Below are 26,540 nucleotides of genomic sequence, written 5' to 3' on the forward strand. Positions count from 1 at the left end.
TTACACAATAATTCGTCATTTTGAATCACATCACAATAAACTCACTTACCAGTAGAAAGAAGCATAATCGCACAAGAAACCATACACACATTCCTCAGCGAACCTTGGCAGCTATTGCCATCTGGCGGAAATTTCAGCTTTAACACAGGGATCAACATGAATTGTCAAGGCCGGTAAGGAAGAAGCAAAGCGAGCCTCAAGTCGGCCGTGAAGTAGGAGAAGTAGGTATTATCATGGATAAATATATAATAGGATGCGAAACTGCGGACAGCACGATCTAGAAGCGGTATTCTGAAATAAGGTGATCAGCGCCCGACGTCGTAGGTGGTAAATCATAGAACTACGTGAGGACCAGCGTTCTCCACTCTCCGATACGAAGTAGTCAGAACGTTGGCCGATGACCAGCCAACAGCGTTATGAAGGCAAGATGGATTCCAGAAAAATGCAAAAGATTCGAGGAAGATGCTCAGCGCCTGGATGCAAGACTGTTAATACTGTGGGAGGGAAGCATTTTTTCCTCAGGAACCTATGAGGTAAGCTTTAGTATTATTATTGTGTCCTGTGTAGCCTAAACCTTACACTTGAAAACAATGTACTTTTTGGTGAAGTAGGTTAGACGAGCTGTGCATTGCTTTCTGCTAGTTTATTTAGGATTATAGTAGGAGTATAAATTTAGATGGTTCCGAAATTCAGTCAAACTGTAACGAAATGTGAAATATTGACGAAAAAGAGCAAGAAGGCTGAAAATGAAACCTCGTAAACCTGAATTGTAGCATTAGGCCACATGGCTGCAAACTAAAACCACGTGGTTTTTAGTATAAACATCTCACAGTTATGGAAAATAAAATTATGCCTTCTTTGATGTAGTTAGCCATTCTGGAGAAATTCTCAATCATGTGTAGTAATAATAATAATAATAATAATAATAATAATAATAAGCTTAGGCCTAATATTTAATTTAGTTTTACCCAATATCTGTTGCTGCTACCAGTTTTCCTATGGTCACTCACCACCTAGTGATGCGCATTAGACATCTCTTAAAATAACACAAATGCAGCAGATAACTTATTATTTTTTTCCCCAAGTTTTGCATGATTTCTATTCAATATTTCTTCTACTTTATCTCATTAGTAATTGTAATCCATTGCTTTAGGTGTTGGAAGTGGCTCCGATTTTGTGGGCTAGAGGACCGGTATCGAGTTGCCGCACATGCCACACACACAGGTTGAGAATCTGCATGGACCACTTCATTGAGTCTGACTATTATAGCTCTTCACAAAAAGTGATACTTAAGCAAACTGCAGTGCCCACTGTTCATGCTAATGGATTAGTGGTGCCATCAAACCCTAAAATCCGGAGCCCACCATCTAGCCCAGTTATGCCTCGAGCGACCTTATCACCGGGGTCTACCCCAACTTTCAGGCATCACAAGACTTTGCGGACGTATGGTAGGAGGGCGAAGATTGATTCTGCAGCTGCTGAAGGTAGTTAGTACACTAGCAATGTTTTTATGTCATTCATGTTTAAAATTTCCGATTTCATTACTCTTTTCTTTATTTTCAGGTACGCGTAGTCTCATAGGTTTACAAGCTGCAACTGAGTAGGCTGCAGGCTTGGCAGCTATGCCTCAAACAATTCCTGCTCCTATGAGTACTCCAGCTTCAAAGATTACTGCTTCGACGGCATATGCCGGGATGAATAAAGATGCATGCCAACAAGGTAATTATTCCACTTAGTCAAGTTTATGGATTTCAAGGAATGCCTTAGTTTCTCATCAGCTGTTCTTACATTACATGTTTCAAAATACATAATTAATTATGTTTCGTTTTTTTTTGTGATTATTACAGGGAACAGTATGATTGGTGAACAGCTGAGGGGCTATCAGCAACCATCGCTCCTATTCAATGTGGTTCCCACAGCTGAAAGTAAGCGATACTGTCTTGTGAGCCTGGTAACATGCTAGTAATCATTTAAGTTAATTGCCCCCTGCCATATGTCTGCAGTTTTCATACTTCATTCTTTTACAGTAGCGAATAATAACAAATCCTCTTAACTACAGGGCAGGGTGTTTATCTTGTTATATATCGATCGTCCAGTTCAAAAGTGCGACAACTCAAAAATTGCCATTTTTTAGTTATTTATACTACTGAAAGCCCCTTTCGGAGCTCTTTCCGATTCAATATTGAGATAAGTCATATTTACAACCAAAAAGAATAAAAACGAAATAAACTGCTTTAGAAGTAATTATAACTATGGACTTTATTAATTCATTATTACTACATTTCGAAATCTATTAATAATGAACTGGAAGATCGTGATATACTCGTCCTGAATACTGACTCAGTTCTAATTGTCGTGGTTATGAACCACAAATCTGTCCCTTTTTAGGGGATTTATTTGAAACTTTCAACTGAAGATATCTCAAAACTTGTTTTTTTGAGTTGTCGCACTTTTGAACCAGACGATCGATATTGCAACTGATATCCTGACAAGTCTCCCTGGCACACGAAGTACACTATCATTCCCTCTTACTGACTTCTCTTTAATATCCCAACACCTCTGCTGATTATCCCTTTCTGTTAGTGTCAGTTGTCCTCTATGGCCCAGCCTATCAGCAAAAAAATATTTTATATTACATTACAACGAACAATTCAGATTAACACAATCAAATTTGTTGCAGCATTAAACTTTTGGATTGTTACTATTACTTAACATTTATATGAGTTATAATTTATACAGTTAAGAGCAGTTTGAAATGAATGGAGCACAAAGTCTGTTCAATTCTTGCTTCAATTTAATTTATCATTTATTTCCTTAGATACTGACATGAATACATCCAAGATGGAACAGTTTCCTTCAGCTTCAGCTACACCTCCTTCCAAACTTGGTAAATATTGATCACATTTTGATGTATTGTCAATTTTGTAGTATGTTATATAGCCTATCCATAGCCTGCATGCCTTTTGTTAGGCCTACATTAACTTAACAAGGCTAAAGGTGTTGTCACGTTTCATTTTTTATTTAAAATAGTTCCCAGCAATTAGATTAATCTGAAGTTAATTTCGTAATCTTTAGGTCCTGGTGTTGCAAAACGAAAACTTTTCTCGAGTCCTCACTTCTCATCTTCACCCAGGAGCAACAAACTAAAAATGGCAGCTCTGAAAGCAAAGGTGAAGAGACTGCAGAAAAAATTGCAGTGTCTTTAAAGTAGTGTAAATAGCTCATATTGTGTGTAACAAAAAGGTATAATATCATATTGGTAGAAAGTTCATAGCTTTTTTTATTATTTTTTTTTATTTTTATTTATTTTTTTTTTTTGCCCCAGAAAAAAATGTTTTTAGCAAATGTTAAATATATTGTGTAATTGTAGGGAGCAAAGTTACAGTATGTGGTACATGTGTGTGTATGTAAGAGAGATATTTGACTTTGGAAGTTGGGGGTTAACATACCTTCAGTTCACCTAGTAAACTTTTTTGCCCAACATAATGCAAGTAAGTGATGCAGCTCATGTATTTCACTCTGACCCTCAGTACATACAACATTTTGGTATACGTTACCGTTATGTGTATGCCAAACAACAATGTCTAAGAACCTTAGATGTGATCCTAGAAAAGTATTCTAAAATGTGTTGCAAAATAGTAGATAGTAATATGACAGTTTCAATTATCAAACATTTTTTTGTAGTATCTGAAATCCGATTAATGTAATATGTATCTAGTCAGCGATGTATGCAACGGAGGGGAGAAAGGAATTGGCCACTCTTACTCATTACCTCCTGCTCTGATTGTCCCATGAGTGTTACTTGTAGGGTCCAAACCTGTTTTTGGACAGTTGACTAACCAATAGTTGATGGGTCCAGGCAGACAAGGGGACAAACCATAAATTTCGATACGTAGGATATCTCATTGGAATGTGAAGAAATATGTTCTGACTAAACTATATGACAACACATTATTCAAATGGTATCATTTACATCTGTAAACGAGCACAGATGGCAGAGCATTCCAAAATATAAATATATAGATGTGGCTTTTTCTCTTATCCGACTGGGCCCCAAAATTTCAATTATTCAATTTGTTGTATAGACTTTACCAATGTACTGCACACTAAATATGTAAGTGTATCTGTGTGTATAGGATTACCAGATGTTCTGGATTTCGCTTGACATGGACTGCATCCTGCCAGGGTTCGTAAAAATCAGAAATTGTCCTGCTTTTCTTTCTTGCCAATTCCCAATGGACAAAAGAGAGTAACTATTGAGTTGGGGTCCATTAGAGGAATTATGTGTGTAAAATCCTTGCTCAAACAAGTCGAGTCACCAGAGAAGTATTAACAATCCGAAAATTAAATAAGGTAAAAGCTAATTTAGAATCCGTATACTTCAATTCTATTCATGATAATAGTTTTGTATCAGTTTTATTGTACAAAGACAAACAAATTACCTAATTATATAACAGAATGTAAAAAGACGTCACGTCAAGTATCAAGTTAGTCTATTATGCCCTGCTTTTATATGGAAAATTCTTTTTCATTTAAAATGACCTGCTTTTAAATTGTTACAATCTGGTAACCCTACTGCACATGTAGTGTATGTTAAACAGTGATATGATGGACCTTGTCAAAATTGTGTTGTTGAATGTATTGTAAAATAGTATACAATAATATAGTAATTTCAATTATGTAACTAGTTTTATGCAGACTTAAAGTGCACTATACACTATTACCTAAAGAATAAAATCCCAATTATCTAACCTTGTTTTCTTTTATTTTCTGTCCCTGTTTGGCTGTATTTTAATTAGTTACATTATAAGGTAGTGTAAAATAGACCGTCTTTTCCAACTATTGGCTCCAATAACAATTTTCAGTGAAAGATGATGTGAGGAATAAAAATTTTAAAGTTTTACTTTAAATTTAGGGTTTGGGGCGGGGGGGGAGGAGGAATATTTACTGCATATAGTTCAACTTTTCGCCGCCAGGCGCGCTGCTAGATACGCGGAGTAATTAGTTATTATTTTCGCTACTTGGGTGCGCTGCTGGATGCACGGAGTAGTTACTTTTTTCGCTACTTGGTGCGCTGCTAGATGTAATAACGCCTCTAACCGCATATAGATGGCAGCACGATCAATTCTACAACAGCGCCTCTAGTATGTGTTACGGGAAACTCAGTGAGTTTCGCATCCTATTATATATTTATCCATGGTATTATTTTGCGAGTTTAGTTGCCTTACGGCAATCAGCTGGGCTACCTCACAGACTTACTAAATATCCGTGGTAACTTCTATGTTTACAATGTTACCATTTGAATCAATATATAGGCCTAAATAAAAATATCGGATAATAGGAAATACCGACATAATTTGTTTAAATAATAATCTGTAAAATCGGGTTTTTTGTCAATCCCGACTCGCTTTAATCGTGACTCAACCAGGAAATTGAGAGAATCCCGCCTAAATTGGGATACCCGGAAAGCCTGGCTGTCAGACTTGTATATTTTCGTAGGAACTCTGAATGTGAATACCACGGTTAATAAAAGAATTAATGTCAACTTTTAAATTCAATCTATAGGTTAAACTGCTGCATGAAGTCAAAAAGCATTATTATTATTATTATTATTATTATTATTATTATTATTAGTAGTAGTAGTAGTAGTAGTAGTAGTAGTAGTAGTAGTAGTAGTAGCAACAGCAGCAGCAGTAGTATCATAAGAACATTTTTAATTAATTCGTAACTAAGATAAGAATTACTTTCAATCAGTTATATTTAAAAAATGTTATAACTTATGCAGTTTCTGTATCTTTAAATTCGGTGAATAATTATTCATGTATGCACTGAAAAAAGAACTGTTTGAAGAAAATGAATGATATGGAGTAGATGAAGGACAATAGCAATGTATAAGGTAATAGCATAGTTTGAAAGGTAAAAACTATCTTCGAAATGAGTTGAACACACTGAATGATTCATTGTAGGGTAGAAAATCTCTCTGCGGATTGCACTTATCCACTTTAGGTTAAGAGAATCTTTACTCAGAGGAAACTTGAGGCATAAAGAGTCACATGACAAGTACAATAATTTGTCTTCTATAACATAATATGGAGAAAAAATCGTCTTAGAAATGAAGGATTAACTAATCAGTGAAATATAACATTCCTTCCTACTTTATCTTTACATCCGTGTGCATTACTGCAATTAAAAGCAGCGCACGAAAGAACTGTGCTTATTCAGCGCTAACAAACAAATGGCCGCCTGCCGGCTGTTCAATTTGGGAGCATAACACTAGCGCCAGTGAGCGGTTTAGTGGTTATTTAGTAAAGCCTGGTTCAGACGATACGTGTTTCTGTGATGGATTCCAAGGTGGCTAGCAATATTAATAAACCGACTGTGCCAAAGAAAATTTCCTATACTACTCCACAAGAATTGTCTCACTTCATGCAAAGGCTTCCAAATAAAAAATCTCCAGGCCATGATCTTATACCCAACATTGTACTAAAGAAGCTCACCAACAAAGCTCTTACTTACTTGACGATAATTTTCAATGCTGCCCTTTTAATTGGGTACTTTCCTCGAGCCTGGAAGCTTGCTGAAATCATTGTTTTTCATAAGCCTAACAAACCTAAGCACTTGCCATCAAGTTATCGACCTATTAGCTTACTGCCCACGCTATCGAAATTGTTTGAGAAGGTTATTCATCATCGCATTGTAAATTTACGTTCCAAAACAAGATAATACCAGATTTTCAGTTTGGCTTTCGTCCAAAACATTCTACAACACACCAACTGCAAAGAGTCACTGAATCCATTATAAAAGGCTTTGAAAAAAAAAACAGTATACTGCCACTGTGTTTCTGGATATTGCCCAAGCATTTGATACTGTTTGGCATGATGGTCTAATGCTAAAATTATATAGAATTGGTTTTCCTGACTCTCTCACACGCATTGTGAAAAGTTTTTTTTTTATCTGAGCGTCAGTTCTCAGTACGTATCGATGGCATTAAATCAACGCTTCGTCCAGTTTTAGCCGGAGTACCACAAGGATCTATACTGTCACCACTTCTCTTCAATATCTTCACATATGACATTCCATGTTTACAACCGTTACACATAGCTATGTATGCTGATGATACAGTTCTCTTTTATTCTCATAGTAACCTAAATACTGCACTCAGCACTCTTCAGACATCCTTACAGGAGCTGTCTAAATGGTTCTCTGACTGGAGATTACTACTCAACATTACCAAGACAGAAGCTGAAATTTTCTCTTTAAGGCCTATTCATAATCCACCTCCTTTGGTTCTTATAAATGAACAAGTTACATGGCTCTCTAGTCAAGAAGCTGTGAAATATTTGGGAATACTATTAGACACGAAACTTACATGGAATGCCCATATAACTCGCATTGTTACACTAACCTCTTCTAGAATTCGAAAATTATACCCTTTGGTTAATAGCGGTTCACAAATTGGATTGGACTGTTCAATGCTACTCTACACCTCGCTTGTACGACCTCTTTTAACTTATGCAGCGCCAGTGTGGGGGACAGCAAATAAGACGCACATGCATCGCCTACAAGTTCTCCAGAACAAGTTCCTGCGTACTGCAACAAATGCCCCCTGGTATGTAAGAAATCAGTAACTGCATCAAGAATTGGGAATTCTTCCACTAGAACAGTGCATCCATTCAATGTCAAAATCTTTCTTCAACAAACTTCCTGGTGTACCTGGAGCTGTGACATATAACATTGGAGCAAGATCTTGTCAGCCATCTCGACTTAAAAGGAAACACCCTCAAGACATCCTTCTTAGTGATACTGACGACTCTTCATAAATTTAACACAGAAAATCATCATATTTTTGTTCACATAATTCACAAAAATGATTAATTAATTAACTAAAATTAATTAGAGGAGCCTTTAGAGCCAACCTCAGCATGATATTCTGCATGTGATATTCCATAATTTAAGAGTGGTCTGTATAGGAAGTTTGCTGGTCGACCAATATTAAACATAAAAAAAAATGTGGCTAGGAGGCTGGGTGCCGTGGTGGCTACGATGCTGGGTTCCGTGGTGGCTGCGGTGATGGTTTTCGTTCACACGGAGCGAGCTGCCTTGAATGCTGGATCCAAAGAGTTTGAATTATTACAAACTCTTTGGCGGGATGCTGGAGCGGTACGATTTGTAAACATCAAATATGGAAGCTGTATGTGAAGCTGTACGAAGAAGACGTTTAGTAGCCTTTGCTGTTTTGCTAGCTTTGAAGTCTGAGGAGACGGATCAAATTAAAAAGAGTAGAATGAGGAGCCGAAAATGGTTACTGCGTAGAAATACGGGCCAAGATGTCTTAACAATGCTGTTTGTATAGCATATAAACATGTTTCTTCTCTGTACGCCTCAATTAAAGTTCTGACTTGATCTTTGGTCCAACCGTAGGAATTCATAATCAAAATTTTCGACTTGCTCTCTTAAGGGGAGAGGATGGTATTTTTCAAAACTTTTTTCCTATTTGGTGTAAAGTATTAATTTTTTGTATGTAGAGAGCTCATAGCTGTAGCAACTCAATCAAATAAAAAATTTTGAAAAAAAAAAAAAATTATTAGGGGGCCCAAATTTGAAAAAAAGAAATACACCCAATTCAGGATTGTACTAAAACCGATATATCTAAACCGTTTTTAAAGATAGATTCAAACAGTTTTTGCAATGTATTTGCAAAAGTATGTTCTACAAACTGTCTGTAACAGAATTTTGATATTAGTCCCTACGTTGGTAAAATAAACAATTAAAATGTAATAACAATTTTCTGATTTTCTTTCTTGCAAAGAAACGCACGTATTTTTTAAATGAAATCAATTAACAAAATTCTGTTTCAGAGAAAAGTTTCCTAATAGTCTAAAAAATGTGTGTTCTAAATATCATGCATGTATCTTTAATAGTTCAGAAATTATATTCATTTTGTCTGGCAATGTAGCAAAAAAAATGAAGTTACTGGAAACCAATAAAAGCGGGTGTGTGATTTAAAAATCCATAGCGCAGGAAGTTTAAAAATGACATCTCAACATCCGATAAGGGCACAAATACCCACAAAATGTTATGCAATGTATTCCACACATATCAAAGGGTATTTTAAAGAAAAAAAAATTTGAAAATTTAATTTACCGGAAAGAACAATAAAAGTGGGCGAGTGCTTTAAAAATCTATAATGCAGGAAGTTTAAAAATGGCGATCCACACATATCACAGAGTATTTTAAATATATATATATATATATATATATATATATATATATATATATATATATATATATTTTAAAATTTAGTAATTTTTCATCAAAAATACCATCTTCTCCCCTTAAAATAGTTGCTTCTTCAACCTTCCCGAGGTTGATCCATTGTTGTTTTCTCGCTCCCAAGGTCCCAGAACAGTCTAGATAACACTCATGATAAATAAGAAATTAACCATAAGTGGAAAACAACTAAAATTCTACATTAACAATAGTAAATGTTGCAACAAAGCAATTAAACAAGAAGTTTAAAACAACTAAAGTTCTAAATTTGATTATTCTATGCTTAGAAACTAAGAAATACATAAAAAAAATATTTAGTAGGAGAACAACTATTTTGGTGACACTGAACCAGCACAGAAGCACGCAGGAAAAATAGCAAGGAACTTACCCTCGAAATCCTGCAAGCTAGCCATCCACGGAGCCACCAGAGCGCATTAGTTCCAAAGACAATATATAGTATACCCAACGAGTTAGAAAGAGAAGACTACCTTCTTCTTCTGTTGTGGTGTTGATAGAGTATCGGTCTGTCGACCCTTCCTCTTATATGTTGTGTAACATGGTGAGCTGTCTCTTGAACATGAAGGATCCAGACCTCTAAGGGGTTGAGGTATCCTGTCTTGTAGTTACATTTTGGTTGTTATTAAAAGATGGTGGTGAGAATGCTTTTGGGTTTTCGGTGTTCATCTGTTGCAGTTGAATATGTGCCAAGGTTGTGTATTAGCGGGTTGGTGTTTTGTGAAGTCTTGTGATATAGTTTCGTTCTCATATTTATGATGGTTGTAGAAACGGTGTTTAGTTCCAGGTCGTCATGTAGTTGAACTGTTCGTGTATCCCAGCCACTGCCATGAATAATACGTAGTATTTTATTTTGAAAGACTTGGGGTTTTTTCATTGCAGTTTTGGGTATGAATGCCCATGCTGGAGCTGCGTATACTATAGCAGATAGAATGAGAGTTCTGTATATGTTTACTTTGACTTTGTAATTGAGAGCAGATGATTTTATGAGCGGGTATAATAAATGAAGCCTTCTATAACCTTTCTTTATTTTAGTATTGATATGTGGTAGCCATGTAAGTCGACAATCCAATGTAACTCCTAGGTATTTAACTGTTGATGTCCACGGGATTGGTGTCTGAAGAAGAGTGATATTTGTGTGTGGTCTAGAATAACATTTCGTGAAGATTGTTGCTTGACATTTTGCGACGTTGAGTTTGATTTTCCATTTCTGAAGCCAGAGTTCTAGTGTTGGGAGGTAGTGCTGTAATTTGTTTATAGAAAAGTCTGGAGTTTGCGAAGTTGATGTGAAGGCTGTATCATCTGCATATTGATATATTTTAATATTAGCTGAGGTTGGAATATCTGCGATGTAAAGATTATATAAAAATGGTGATAATATTGATCGTTGGGGAAAACCTGCTTTGCTTTCTTTAATGGAAGATAATGAGTTTTGATATTTTACTTGAAAGCTTCTGTTTGTTAGGAAGGAGGCTATAAGACGAACTAAACTGGGATCAATTCCTGCTTGATAGCGTTTATAGATGAGACCAGGATGCCATACTGTATCATAAACTTTTTCTACGTCCAATAGCAGCATTGTAGTGTAATATCTGTGTTGAAATGCCTTCGTTATTTCCTCTGTAACGCGCAATAACTGTAGAGTGCTGTTTCTTTCTGGGATAAATCCGAATTGGGTGTCAGGAATAACATTTAGAATTATTTGCTTGATGCGACATAGTATTATTTTCTCGAATAATTTGCTCAATGTATTTAACAAACTGATGGAGCGGCGATTGTAAGGATATCTAGAGTCTTTTCCTGGTTTGGCAAACGAGATTATATTTGCTTTGGTCAAACATTTGGGGAAATATTCGAATTTTATGATAGAATTAAATAATTTAGTTATAAATGTGATGACATTTCGAGGTACATTTTTTAATGCAGCGTAAGGAATTCCATCAGGTCCAGGAGCTCTATTGCATGAGGATTGTTTTAGAATTTTGTAAATTTCCATAGGAGTAACGAATGGAACTGCTTGTACTGATCTGTACTGAAGAATGTGTTGTAACAAGAATACTTACATCATTTTGTTTTCGTGTGGTACTGCGGTCTTCTCCTTTAGTTTACTGTGCATTTCATAATCTGAAAATATATGTTCACCAATGTGAGGTTACAGTAGGTCTACTATATTAAATATTTTGACCTAGTGAATGAAGAGTTGTAACAAGAATACTTACATCATTTTGTTTTCGTGTAGTACTGCGGTCTTCTCCTTTAGTTTACTGTGCGTTTCATAATCTGAAAATATATGTTCACCAATGTGAGGTTACAGTAGGTCTACTATATTAAATATTTTGACCTAGTGAATGAAGAGTTGTAACAAGAATACTTACATCATTTTGTTTTCGTGTGGTACTGCGGTTTTCTCCTTTATTTGACTGTGCATTTCATAATTTGAAAATAATTGTTCACCAATGTGAGGTTACAGTAGGTCTACTATATTAAATATTTTGACCTAGTGAATGAAGAGTTGTAACAAGAATACTTACATCATTTTGTTTTCGTGTAGTACTGCGGTCTTCTCCTTTAGTTTACTGTGCATTTCATAATCTGAAAATATATGTTCACCAATGTGAGGTTACAGTAGGTCTACTATATTAAATATTTTGACCTAGTGAATGAAGAGTTGTAACAAGAATACTTACATCATTTTGTTTTCGTGTGGTACTGCGGTCTTCTCCTTTAGTTTACTGTGCATTTCATAATCTGAAAATATATGTTCACCAATGTGAGGTTACAGTAGGTCTACTATATTAAATATTTTGACCTAGTGAATGAAGAGTTGTAACAAGAATACTTACATCATTTTGTTTTCGTGTAGTACTGCGGTCTTCTCCTTTAGTTTACTGTGCATTTCATAATCTGAAAATATATGTTCACCAATGTGAGGTTACAGTAGGTCTACTATATTAAATATTTTGACCTAGTGAATGAAGAGTTGTAACAAGAATACTTACATCATTTTGTTTTCGTGTGGTACTGCGGTCTTCTCCTTTAGTTTACTGTGCATTTCATAATTTGAAAATAATTGTTCACCAATGTGAGGTTACAGTAGGTCTACTATATTAAATATTTTGACCTAGTGAATGAAGAGTTGTAACAAGAATACTTACATCATTTTGTTTTCGTGTGGTACTGCGGTCTTCTCCTTTAGTTTACTGTGCATTTCATAATCTGAAAATATATGTTCACCAATGTGAGGTTAAAGTAGGTCTACCATATTAAATATTTTGACCTAGTGAATGAAGAGTTGTAACAAGAATACTTACATCATTTTGTTTTCGTGTGGTACTGCGGTCTTCTCCTTTAGTTTACTGTGCATTTCATAATCTGGAAATATATGTTCACCAATGTGAGGTTACAGTAGGTCTACTATATTAAATATTTTGACCTAGTGAATGAAGAGTTGTAACAAGAATACTTACATCATTTTGTTTTCGTGTGGTACTGTGGTCTTATTTAGTTTACTGTGCATTTTATAATCTGAAAATATATGTTCACCAATGTGAGGTTACAGTAGGTCTACTATATTAAATATTTTGACCCAGTGAATGAAGAGTTGTAACAAGAATACTTACATCATTTTGTTTTCGTGTGGTACTGCGGTCTTCTCCTTTAGTTTACTGTGCATTTCATAATCTGAAAATATATGTTCACCAATGTGAGGTTACAGTAGGTCTACTTTATTAAATATTTTGACCTAGTGAATGAAGAGTTGTAACAGGAATACTTACATCATTTTGTTTTCGTGTGGTACTGCGGTCTTCTCCTTTAGTTTACTGTGCATTTCATAATCTGAAAATATATGTTCACCAATGTGAGGTTACAGTACTATATTAAATATTTAATTAATAAAGAGTTGTAACCAGAGTACATTGTGGTCTACTACCTTAGTGTGATGTGCATTTCGTAACCTAAAAAGCATGAATATAAGATTTTATACAAATAAAGGTATGAATGCCAAGTTCAAGTATTAAATGTTTATGTGCAGTGAATGAAAAGTGGGAGAGTACTTACATCCCTTCTTGTGTGGACTACTGCTTCAGTTTTTTTTTTGTATTTTTTGGTCAGTTCTGAATCTTTATCTCCTGATCGTTTAGTCTGTTTCCTGGATATATTTAAATATTTGATTCTAATGAAGAGTCTAGTTCTTAAACAAGTGTGAACAACATCAAAGGGAACGTCAATAATATATCTTCGTACATATTCAGTAGTCCTTTTTAGAACATTTTCTCCTCTCTGGACATCATTTCCATGAAATTCAATAAAATGTTTTTCAATTTTGTGGAAATTATTCATCCATTTATCTGATGGTTTGACTAGACCACCAAAAGACAAATGCTGTACCCATGATGGAATGCAGTAGTCATGTGTTGCTTGGAGTTTGTGGGTATAGTCACCAAGGTCAGGATATTTGTCTTTAAATTTTGCAGCTACATAACCTGCAATGTATTGCAGGCCATCTTCTTTACACTGTGGTACAATCTGGAATGAAGATCCACTGGGGCTGCTATCAACATTTGTGACAGTCTGACACTCTGAGGGAATGGAATAATTAGAAACAGACACCATTTCAGAATTAGAAGAGATGTTGGTATCAGAAACATCAATTGTTCCAGAAATGTCAAAATCTGAATCTAATAAAGTTATGTCAGCTCGTTTAATGACTCTTGCTACAATATATTCATCAGAATCATCAGTTTGGGTGTTGGCATGGTTTCGAACAACTCCAGGATTTTTTCCTAAAATAATAATCCTGATTCTGTGTATGGAGTTGAGTGGTGAGGGGTGGTCATGTAGGCCGCCTAGGGTGCGAGTTTGAGAAAAAAAATTTTCCAAGACATCTTGGTTCAGCCTATGAGTCAGTATATATTTAATGTCATATTTATTCTTCATATCTTGAAATAGGAGTTTAAGAGATGCAATTGAAATTTTGATAGCTTTCTGAAAGGTTTGAATGGAATGTTTACCAACACAGCGCAGTGTACAAATGAGTTGTTCCATTTCATCCAAAACCTGATTTTGTTTCTCCAAATGTGCACCATAGGGCATTTTTGTAGGAAGTGAAGAATTAATCGAGTAGGAATTCATGATATCAAACCATTGATTCACTAACTCTATAAATTCACCAGTGTTCTCTGCTAGTTTTTTGTTAGGACCAGGTTTCTAATGCTTTAATGCACTTGCTGTGGTATGTGAAAGGAGTTGTGTTGCCAAGGGAACATTTTGCCTTCTAGGTCTTTCACATTCTATGTGTTCCAGGCTTAATTTATGGCATAAACTTATCTCTCTGTTTGTTTCCTTTATTAGTACAATCAGAGGAGCACTGTTTACAGACCGTCCATTTTCTAAAACAAACCCAGTGTCCAATAGCCAGTTTCTTAATAATTTTAGAAGATGTGGTGCATCTGCAAAAAAGTAAACTGGTTCATTTGACAATGGATGTTTGTAATATGTGCACTCCATGGAAATTGATAGTTCTTTCCATAAACCTAAGTTCCCTCCACCACAGTCACTTACACAGGCAACTACGTTATAGTTAATTTCATGGAGTTCACTAAGTACACTGTCAAGAAGAGATTTAGTCATTTTACTGTCAAAACCTATGTATATGGGCTGTTTCCATCTTGAAAAAAGTCCCCTTGCCATTATAATTTGAATGTATGAATGAGGCCCTAGAACTTCATCATGCTTCTGATCATACTCATACAGTGAATCGACTTTCATCTCATCATAACATAATACAGTGGCCTTTTCAAAATCAGTCATTGTTTGTCCCATCATTTTCATTAACTTCAGTACATCAGGCAATATTCCCTGCCTCATTATGAGGGTAGCAGCCCACCTCTGAAGAGAAGATATTCTGGGAAGTGGGTAGTGCAATTTTTCTCTTAGAAAAATATAACACCGCTTACTAAAGTACCGGATTGTAAAGGCATTAGAAATATCTTCAGGACTCCACACAACATTTTTCTTTTTGTTTAATATAATGTCTAATTGGTTTTTACTTAACACGTCCGAAAAAATATCTATAATTTTCTGGTTCAAATGGATCATGTGCTCTTTATTCATGTTAACTGAAAAGCCTGTGATTTTTTTTCTCTACCTGATCTAGCTTTTTCTGTAATGACTGGATTTCCATCCTGCTATTAATCAGCTGTTCCTTCAGAGTGCTATTTTCTGCCAAAAGTTTATTATATTTTTCCTGTAAAATATCAAAATCTATTTTTTTCACCATCGTTTCTGGAACATTTGACTCCATCACATTAATAGCGTCTGTGTTATTTCAATCTTCTTCCAAAAGGTTGTTAACAGTTTCTTTCTGTGCCCTTTTATGCATTCTTTTGTTGCGACTTGATGGGACCTCGTCACAAGTGTCAGCTGTCAAATGCAGTGTTGGCACAGCTACAACAACCCAATAATAATTGTAGTTATTAATTAATTAATTTTGTACCTTGTTAATAAATTGAAACTTAAACTTTTTCAAATTAATGTTAGATCTATATACAGTAGAGCACGTGATAGGCCTATTTGTGAATAGGCAATTTGTAAACAAAAATAGCACTTACCTGTTGGTTTTAGAATCCTTGGTCTCTTTACTGGAATATCCAATAATTGTGCTCTGAAATCTAATTCGAAATCGTCACTTTCGGAATGCCGCGGACAAATTCTGCTTGTATTGGGGTTAAATTTATCAGCTCTTCTACACGCGACAATCCATTGGTTCCGAATTGTATTTTCTTTCGGAAAAGAAAAAAAAGAAAGATTTCCAGAACCGGAACTATTATAAAAATCATTATTACAGGTTGCCACAGCACACCTCTGTCCTGGCATTATTAAATAACATTAAACAGCGTCAGCTGAAACCATATGAATTGTATTCGCGCGGCAAACCAAAGCCACGTGTAGAAACTTGTGACGTCAGTTTCGTTCCCCTCACTCCTCTCCCTTCTCGTCTGAAAGGTCGATAATAAAGCAACCTGTCCTGTATACCAGCCTTGGTTATTTTTTCCTTATTTCAAGCCATTTTAACAACCAAAGAGTTTGTAATACTTACTAGAGACACATACCCGTGAGTGGCAGGCAAGAAAAATGTCACAAATTGAATCGGCTAATATCCGCCATTAAAGGGAGTGTTTGCGGCGCGAAATTCGAAAACAGTACCACAATACATTAATGTAGCCTGGTGATAGACACTGTTTTAAACATCTTTTACAAAGGATGAGTCGTGATGAAATAAACATGAATGGCAGAGGAGCGCTATATTTATTAAAGTATTATAATGATTAATCTTTGTCGATATTCTGAAAAATAAGTTAAATCACCATATACACTCGGAATAAGTATGTGAAATATTGAACAATGTCAACATTAATTTTCAGTATGACTAGTATTGTTTTAAGGACATAATAATAGACATTTACTGTAATATTTAAAATGATCTATATTTCAGTCCTTTCATGCAAAAGAAGAGGAAGGTATATGGTGCTTAGAAAATATTTAGTGGTAAAATATGAGATCATAAAAATTCTGGAAACAGATTTGAAATATAATGAGAATAAATTTTATCATAAAACAATGTATTCATCGTGTAGTTGATGACCATCAAGTTAGAGGTCAGTACAGACATTTTAATACAATTAGTAGTGGTCGAATCGTCTGGAACCATATGTCATGTCGGGTCGTGGAAAGGGAAGCAAGGTGAAGGGAAAGTCTATTATTGACGATAACAATATTAATTGCTGTGCAATTGATAGTGAAGTGACAGTGGATTTTAATACTGAAGGTGAGTTCTACGATGCCTTAAAGGAAATGGCGGATGATCAAAACAAAATTGATGTTCGCATAATTAAGTATCTTATTGAACAAAAGGACTGCGTAATTAAAGAATTGCGTGAAAAAGTTAAAATTCCAACAGATCAGTTAGCTTTGACAGCGTCTGTGATACAGTTTACTTGTTCAAGGCCATTAATAAATGAGACTAAACAGTGTAGTCAAGTAATATGCGATATCAGTGATAGTGATATTCTAACCTCGAATTTGCGTGTGGACAACAAAAGTACCAATTGTTCTACGAATTCGAAAAATCCCAAAACAACAGTTAGTAGTCCTGTTAGTTCGGACCCCATATTAATGCATGATATCGACATGGAACCTGGTAAACACGACATAAGGGGCAGCGAACCGAGTGGTAAACAAGAAAAATGGACGACTGTGGTTAAACGAGGTGTTAAACAAGCTGAACCTCTGAAGCGAATAGTCGTAAATGGAAAAAAATATTAATAAAGACAGCAAACTAAAAACAGTACCCAAAAAAGCATTCCTTTTTGTGACTAGGTTAGATCCTACCACGACGAGCAACATGCTTACTGATTTTGTAAAAGACATTTTTCCTGAGGTAATATGTGATTCACTGGAAAGTAAGTAACCTGAATATTACTCATCATTCAAAGTGACTATTAATATGGAAAACTTGGATAAGGCGCTGAATCCTGACGTGTGGCCGGCAGGTGTTCTGGTTACCAGGTATTTTTTAAGAAGGCAGAACTTAGAAAAGGACTCAACTTAGATGGTGTACTTAGTAATGTACAGATTCATGAATCCCAAGAATTACAAAATCAGGATACGTGTAAGTTGACTTCAGCAAATAAACTAGATAATATTGATTATGTAAATACGTATGTTATAGTGCAGGGGAACATGCAAGGTATCCTAGGAAAAATTGAGGAACTTATTTTAATGAATATCAAATTTAATACAGATATTTTACTATTATGTGAACGTTGGCTGAGTTTTGATGAACTAACTAATTTTAAAATCCCTGGATTCTATCTTGCTAGTGCATATTGTAGGGTGTCTGGTAAACGTGGTGGTTCAGCTATATTTATTAAAAATGAAATTCATAGTATTGAACTTAAATATATAGTCAATCTGTAACTTTCCAAAATATCTTAAATATCAGCTGTATATATTAAGGAAATTAATTGTATATGTATATCACTTTATCGAATACCTGATGAGAAAAATTTTTATGATTTTATTGAAATTTTAAATAATATTTTGCAAATGTCATTCCACAGAAATAAATGTAATGCCTCAATAGTTATAGGTGCTGATTTTAATGTTAATCTCTTAGTTGAAAGTCAACAAAAATTAGAATTTGTCAACTTATTAGTTAGTTATGGACTTAATTACACTGTACTAGATATTACAAGACCTGGATATACTAATGTAGGAACTTGTATCGATAATATTGTTACATCAATTGATATTAACAAAATTTAAACAAATAAAATAGATATATTATCATTGCTTGTGGAGTGATGGTACATAATTTTTATGCACATATATTATGTAATATCAATAAGATGCCATTCCTTGCTTTTGTTAATAAAATATATGTCCGGCAAAATGTAAAAGAGTTATTTATAGGTGAACTCTGTATCATAAGTTCACAAAGAAGGCTTAGGTATTATAGCTATTTGCTTATTTATTTATTTATTTATTTATTTATTTATTTATTATCTGTATATTTATTTATCCATATATGGATCTTGAATGAAAGTTTATAATCTTGCAGATACATTCATTTACATAATAAAAACAAAAATTTATCTTTCCACTATTGTTTTAACATATGATGTGTAAGTCTAAATAATTCACTCAGTATGATTTCTCTACAGTCTGATAAGTATTCTTTATTGTCGTAAACTACTGATTGATTTTAATTATATTAATATTGTAACAACAGAGATAATATTATGTCGTACCTTTTGCAAATGGCTTGGAAAATTATACAGGGATGGTATTATCGCCACGCTCTCATGGTTAACATTCGGCAGGTCTTTGAGCGGCCTCATGCACCAACATTCGGCAGGTCTTTCAAATTTAATTGTATTATTGTTTTCAATTTCTTCCATTATTAAATGACACTTACTTGTCTAATCCACGTGGACTAAAACCGAGGTTGCAATGTCTTGTGCTGAGGACGAACATTAAGGTATGTGATGAAAAATTATTATTAAAGAGTTATTATTAAGAGTTAAGAAAGCCAACATAACAAACTAGTGCTTATTCTTATCGTGGAAGTAGACGTGACAACGTGACGCTTAGAGTGAAACCTACAGAGCAACAATCGGGCGGAAAAATTATGTTTTAAAACACACCGCACGTTATTGTATGATCCCGACATGTTAAGCATGAGTCCGCGGCGATAATATATCATCTTTCAAAATTCTATTGCCATTACTTTCACACTGTTCACTAAAAACACCCGAGACAAAACAAAGGACAAGTATGACAATCGTGTTTACCGCTCTATTTCTACCAGTAGCATGGCGGCGTAAACATGCGCAGACTGGTTTCAATTTTGGACAGCACACCAGCGCTCTGTGTGAGTCTAGTATACTATTATAACGTCTTTAACAACAATGGGTAGTATCGTGGATTTACTAGTTTGTTTTGCTTGTGGTGGGTGAGCGAAAGCTCGTATTGTAGCCCTGAACCACCGGACTCAATGGCGGCGGTGATGGCGACTGAGTTCTAGCGAAGGAAGAACAATTCGTAAATACATAGCATCAAACCGCGCGAATAGTCAAACGCAGCACGCCAGAAGCGTTAATGAAGCACCAGCTCAGGGGGGAAATAAGTGGAGACAACAGGAAGGTACGCGATACAACATCGGAGATATAAACAGAACGAAATAGGTTAGGAACGGCAAACACCACGCTGGGAAGAAAGCCACGCGAAATCGGCTGCAACCGGAAGTGACGTAGGACATGTGTAAAGATCAAAGTCGCCATGGATGATCAGTGCGACATTTGTAGGAAGACTGTCAACAACAAAGATAACGCAACACAATGCGAAAACTGCAAGAGATGGCAGTACTTCGAGTGCAGCGGGCTCACGAGAGGCGAGTTCGACATAGTGAAGAGAAGAAATTGCAAACTCACATGGTTATGTTCAGATTGCAAACCGAAAGTACTGAAGACAGCCGAAATAGAAAACAAGCTTATAGGAAAACTAAAAGCCCAAATGGAAGCGTTCATGGACGACATCAAGTCCGGCATAGTAAACATGCTCAGAGAGGAAATAAAAACAAATATTCGCCAAGAACTACAACAGCACCTACAAAGACCATCAGTAATAAAACAAAAAGCCCCCAACCCACCAACTAAACAAGGAAACGAAGGAGTCTCAGAAGACACCTCTCAGAACGAAACAACCGAACCAGTAGATGAGAGGAAAGAAGAAAGAATAGAAGTAGAGGACGAACACTCAAGTTCCGAGATCCAAGCAAATGAGGAATCGCCAGAAGAAGAGCGAGGCACTTGGGTAGAGGTGGCTAAGAGGAAGAAACCCAGGGAAAACACCCGAATCACTGGTACTAGGGATCCAGAAAATATACCCATAAGAGCGGCGGATAAAACAGCATGGCTATACGTGGGACGCCTGCACCAATCCGTCGAGAAAGAAGGCCTAATCAAATATCTAGAAGAAAATGGAATAAGTGGAGCAATAGAATGCGAAGAACTAAGTGTAAAAGGAATAAACAAAGCATTCAGAGTTGGCATCCCTTTCGAACTAAAAGACCTAGCGGAACAACCGGAATTTTGGCCAAGAGGAGTCGTCGTAAGACAATATATTTTTCGGAGGCAGGGCAGACAAGGCAGACGATTATAATGTCACGAGCAACGTCTTAAAGACGGCTACATGGAACACAGAAGGCCTAATAAACGCTTTGGACATGATACCAGAGGATAACCTCGCAAAGTTCGACGTGATAGTACTCACCGAAACGTTTCTGAGAAAGGAATGGAATGCCAAAGGCTTCTATACGATTAACGCGCTTGCCACTCAAGGCCAGAGAGGCAGACCAGTGAGTGGCATCACCTGCCTCATCAAACCAGAATTAGCCCCATTTAAAATTGAACGGAAATCACCTGAAATGCTAATAATTAGAACGAGGCTGTGCACTATTATAGGCGTATACTTACACCCGAACTACAAAGAAGAGGAGATCATAGACATCATAAGTGGCGGACTAGCGCAATCGCAACAGCAGGAGCTAGTGATAATAGCAGGAGATATGAACTGCAGGATTGATGTACGCAACCATAAAGCTGAAACTGTCCTATAATTCCTCGAAGAAGAAGGATTAACCATAATAAATAAAGCGTCCGAGAAAACCTATGTGTGCCATAATGGGAGCAGCACAATTGACCTTGTGCTGACGAACATGAAGGGCGTCAGGAAGGTGGCACAAGAAGTGATCAAAATAGCAGCAAGAAAACACATGCCTGTCGCAACGTCATTTACACTTCAGAAGGAAAGCCCGACCTGCCCCCGGAACCCGAAGATCTCAAGGAAATTAGATACGCAGAGGATAGAACAGTCCCACACCCAAATCAAAGAAGCAGAACAGGAGATACAGACTGGACACATTGACAAAGCAGTAAACAAACTGGAACACATTATTACAAACGCCACAAGAATCACGAAGCCCAATGAAAGGAAGGCAAAACCCTGGTTCAACAGGAACTGCTACCAGGCTAGACAGTCAGCCCTCCACAAGCTCCACAGCGCCTTAACCTCGCGATCAGAAGAGACTCTCAAAGAATACGCAAATGAAAGAAGAAAATACAAAACACTCATAAGAGAATCCAAGAGGGAGTACTATGAAGAAAAAGCCAGAGAGTTTATAGAGGTGTCAGAAAACGACCCATTTAGAGTCCTGAAGCAAAGAAAACCGACGTTCCCGAGGGATATCCCCATGGACACATGGGTACAGCACTTCACCGAAATTCTGCAATCAAAAGACACTAGGCCGCACAAGGAAACGGCAAAGAAAGAACAAGAATCTTTCCTCGAGCCATTCACACAGGATGAAGTCCTGAGACTGGTCATGGGATCAAAAGACAAAAAGGCCAGTGGTCCGGACAATATCTTCAACGAGCATTTAAAGAGCGCAGCCCCAATGCTCATAAAAGCCTGGACGGACCTCTTCAATGAATGCTTGTTGAGAGGGAATATTCCAGAGCGTTGGAGAACATCGAGGATTAAAACGCTATATAAGGGGAAAGGCAACGCTAGTGACCCTCATATATACAGAGGCATCGCTCTGGAATGCACACTCCTGAAAATACTGACGAAACTCGTCGCAGAAAGAATAACAGCACTAGTAGACCATCATATACCAGTAGAACAATTTGGCTTCAGAAAGAACCGCTCCACAATACAAGCCGTGGAATGCCTCCAAGAAAATATAAAAGAAGCGCTCCTCCACCCGAAGGGGAAACTCTACACGGTGTTTGTGGACTACACAAAAGCGTTCGATACAATCAATAGAACAAAACTCATAGCCAAACTAGAGAACCTGATAGGAAGGAGAAACCCCATAGCTAGACTGATAAGGGACATCTTGATGGAGAATAGTATTCGGATCGACGACACAATAACAGTGTCAACACCGATAGACCAGACAACAGGAGTTCTTCAAGGGGATCCGCTCAGTCCCCTGTTGTTTAACATAGCGACGCACGACGTAGTAGAGGCAACGAAAGCAGAAGGACTGACGACTTATCTGTATGCAGATGATATGGTCATGGCATCCACATCACGAAATACGCTGCAAGGAGCACTCGACAGATTGGTAGAATGGGCCAGAGGAAATGACCTCACTTTAAACAGGACAAAAACAGTGGCGATGAAGTTCAAAAGAGGGGGAAAACAATCGGCAGCAGACGTGCTGTACCTGGAGGGCGAGCCACTGACCAACGTAAAGACTTTTAAATACCTGGGAATAACCCTGCAACAAAATGGATCGACATACACAGCCCACATCAAAGACAGAGTGGCAGGGGCAATGATCGCCATGAATGACATTCAGTACCTAACCAGGATCTCGTTGGAAACGGCGATGAAAATCTTCACGGTTAAAATAGTGCCTATCATCACATATGGCCTCGAAATCGTCTGGCAATACCTCACTAAAAGTAACCTGAAGGACCTCGAGGAAGTGAAAGCGACATATCTGAAACGGGTACTTGGCCTGTCCAGATTTGCACCATCCAGAATCGTCTATGAGCTAACCAGAGAACCTATGTTACTAGAAGACCTACGGCTGCAATTCCTACTGCCATCAACATCAGCTTACGAGAGCACCGTCCTCGAACACCAACGTAAGAAAGCAGAAATATGGGAGGAGTTCTACGTCACGGACGCCATGGCCAGAGAGGACTGGAAGGAGGCCAACTACCTACAGAGACACCTGGTGACCAGATTCGCGACCCACGGCTTCCACTTCAAAATATGCCGCAACACCAGCTTTCACGACCCGAACGAAGAGTGCATGTGTTTACTTTGTGACGAACTATGTGGAAGATACCATGTGATGGAGTGTAAAAACCGATTAGTTTCACTGACCAAGTTCTGCAGCAGCGAAAGCTAAAATAATATATTATCCTGCTCATTGTGCGCACTTCCGTTATTATTATAACGTCTTTGAAACCAACGAGCACAGAATGCATAGAGTAGATATAAACAGCTTGGAGGTGAAGCCGCTTTTGTGGACAGTCGCCATTATGATGCTACCAAAACATTGCGCTCCCGGTTAGCACATGGGCAGTTGATTGTGATGTTGCATCGTTGTTTTAATTAATAAATTAACTAATTTCAATATGCCTACATGTTCTGCGTATGGCTGCACAAACAGGTTTTCAAAAAAAAAAATCCTGGAATAACTTTTCACGGGTAAATATGCATGTGTGAAATGTACTTATTACCGGTAGGCTAGATACGGTAATGAATGATTTAGCCTAAGTTAGTCGGTTAGATTCGTATTGTTCACGTATTTGTTTGATTAAGAGAAAGGATTAGTGTATTGATATTATTGTAATTAATTTTTATAATCACTAAATCAGACACGCTTTGTAAACTTAGCATTTACGAGCGAAGCTAACCTAACAACGCAAGTTGGAAGTTTTTGTCGCGTGCTATAGAAAATGGGTGTAACGAGGTTTCTCTTCAACCGAATACACGTATTCGTTTGATGAAAAACAAAGAGTGTATTAATATTATTGTAATTAATTTTTATAATCACGAAATCAGACATGCTTTGCAGACTTAGCATTTACGAGCGAAGCTAACCTAACAACCCATGTTGGAAGTTTGTGTCGAGTGCTATAGAAAACGGGTGTACCGAGGTTTCTCTTAAACCGAATGCACGTATTCGTTTGATGAAGAAAAAGAAATAGTGTATTAATATTATTGTAATTAATTTTTATAATCACGAAATCAGACTTATGCTTTACAGACTTAGTAGCTTCATTAACTCAGTCGTGAACTGACTTGACCCACTTGGTAATAAAACTTCACTTTTGTTCGCCGTTATAATCTAATTATATACTGTAAACGAAGAGCCTATCAAATATTATATGGTTAAGAGCATTCCATTTTTTCTCTAAACAAAATCGGGACATCTATACGAAATACTGGCAAAGGGAAGAGAATGATAATTTGCGTTAAGAAGCAAGTTTCATTATTAAATCGAAGCAAATGGATCAACCTATAAAAGTAATTATTATAGGCTAGCATTTTTATTGGACTAGTAGCAAAATAAGGTCAAACTGTTATATTCCTTTTTTTATCATTATTGTTTGTTTAACCTTCCAGATTATCTATTAAATATCATACTGCAATTTGAAGAGCTGCCAATTTAAATAACCTGTATATATGTGATTTATCGATGACAGTTTCGTAATTTTTGCTAAAAATACGTGCATAGCGATTCTGTATTACGAAACAAACAAGAAAGTGTGAGTCCTACAAGAAATTAGGGACATATGGAATTCTTATTATCATAGGATCTTCTATAACGTAATAGCTGATCATCTAATTGGAATAATAAATTATTGTGTAAAATAAGACCTAAATATTACAATTAGATTTTTGAAAAGGAGCAAATAATTAAGGTTTAAAGTCTTAAGGGTTATCACGATTGGTTTAAACATGCACTAAAACAAGACGTAAGTGCAAGTTTGAACCAATAAATTATTGAGATTTGCGATAGATTAATTAGTTTAGGAAATTGTATATTTATTATGTAGAACTACATTTGTATATAGATATTTTGTTAAATTATTAAGTTTTGTACTTTTGTGAACAATATCAATAAAGCTATCTATCTATAACGTAATAGCTATTTTGCAATGTTTTGGTAGCAACAAGATGGCGTCAGGTCCATCAAACAGGCTTCACTCCGTCCAATGGTATTAAGATGCTAGTGTCTACTCTATTGTATTCTGTGCTCGTTGTTTGAAACAGAAACAGTTGTAGCCAACGAGCTAGATACTATAGAGAGGACAAAGATCTCAGAAAGTTGAAGACAATTGAACATTGGTCCGCCATGTTTCGGTTAGTCAAAACAAAGGGGCGTGGCTCGGATGTTGTAGGAAATGACTTTGATGAAGTTAGTATTATTGTGAATTGAGTTACATATTAAGACTATGTTAATAAGTAAAAAGTAAAATACACACAAAACTTTACGTTTTATAACAGCTGTAGGCCTATGTTTTATTAGTTTCACTAAATATAGCCCAGATATTAAATGACAAGCTATACTCGATGCAACCAAAGCAAAGCACCTAAAGACGGATGAATTTAATCGGCAGAAGAAAAATAAATAATTTTTTGACTTCGTCACAAATTTAATTATCTTACAGCTAGTCTAACCTAATATGAAATCATGTAATTCAGTGCTCACCAGGTGATTTCAAGAGAGACGACGTATGTAACTAATAGGAGTAAAATATAGGAAAGGTAGTGGCGAAAATTAAAAAAAAAATATCCAGTAATTAAGTTATTGAGAAAAATTCATTTGAAATTGGAATTAACACAGAGAACTTTTGAAAACTGAAATCATTAAAACTACCAATAATCTCTTAGCATGCAACATAATAATTAAAGAATGACACTAATAGAAAGTTACTCATGATCATAACTCACCACATTTATTGAAACGATAAGATATTTACGATTAACATTGTTATCAGAAACAACAGGAGCCACAGCTAGGTACACTTCTTTTCGCGTGATGGCGACATCGTGTAATCTAATATAATTTGAAACAAGCATTGATCTCACACGTGTCTCGCAACTAAGCAGAGGCTTTTACAGAATAAAACTGTTCTTACATTATTTTGAACAATAATGAC

At 36.3% G+C, this 26,540-nt stretch overlaps 1 protein-coding gene across 5 annotated transcripts; it reads left to right on the forward strand.

Annotated features, from left to right (window-relative positions):
* Positions 1–231: 231 nt before the first annotated feature.
* LOC138715393 (uncharacterized) lies at positions 232–3,227 on the forward strand. 5 transcript variants are annotated; one of them, XR_011336281.1, is made up of 6 exons: positions 232–533; positions 1,154–1,487; positions 1,564–1,719; positions 1,848–1,925; positions 2,819–2,887; positions 3,076–3,227. XR_011336281.1 is itself a non-coding variant. In XM_069848248.1 (5 exons), exons 2-5 carry the CDS (start codon positions 1,623–1,625, stop codon positions 3,204–3,206), a joined length of 375 nt encoding a protein of 124 aa, XP_069704349.1. In that variant the 5' UTR covers positions 232–1,487; positions 1,564–1,622; the 3' UTR covers positions 3,207–3,227. The 5 variants fall into 5 exon arrangements, 3 of the variants coding, with proteins under 3 accessions (XP_069704349.1, XP_069704348.1, XP_069704351.1); XR_011336282.1 differs by having other exon boundaries at positions 1,154–1,484; XM_069848248.1 differs by having other exon boundaries at positions 232–1,487.
* Positions 3,228–26,540: the final 23,313 nt, after the last annotated feature.

Source organism: Periplaneta americana, chromosome 15 (assembly GCF_040183065.1).
Source record: "Periplaneta americana isolate PAMFEO1 chromosome 15, P.americana_PAMFEO1_priV1, whole genome shotgun sequence".
Taxonomy (NCBI): Eukaryota; Metazoa; Arthropoda; class Insecta; order Blattodea; family Blattidae; genus Periplaneta; species Periplaneta americana.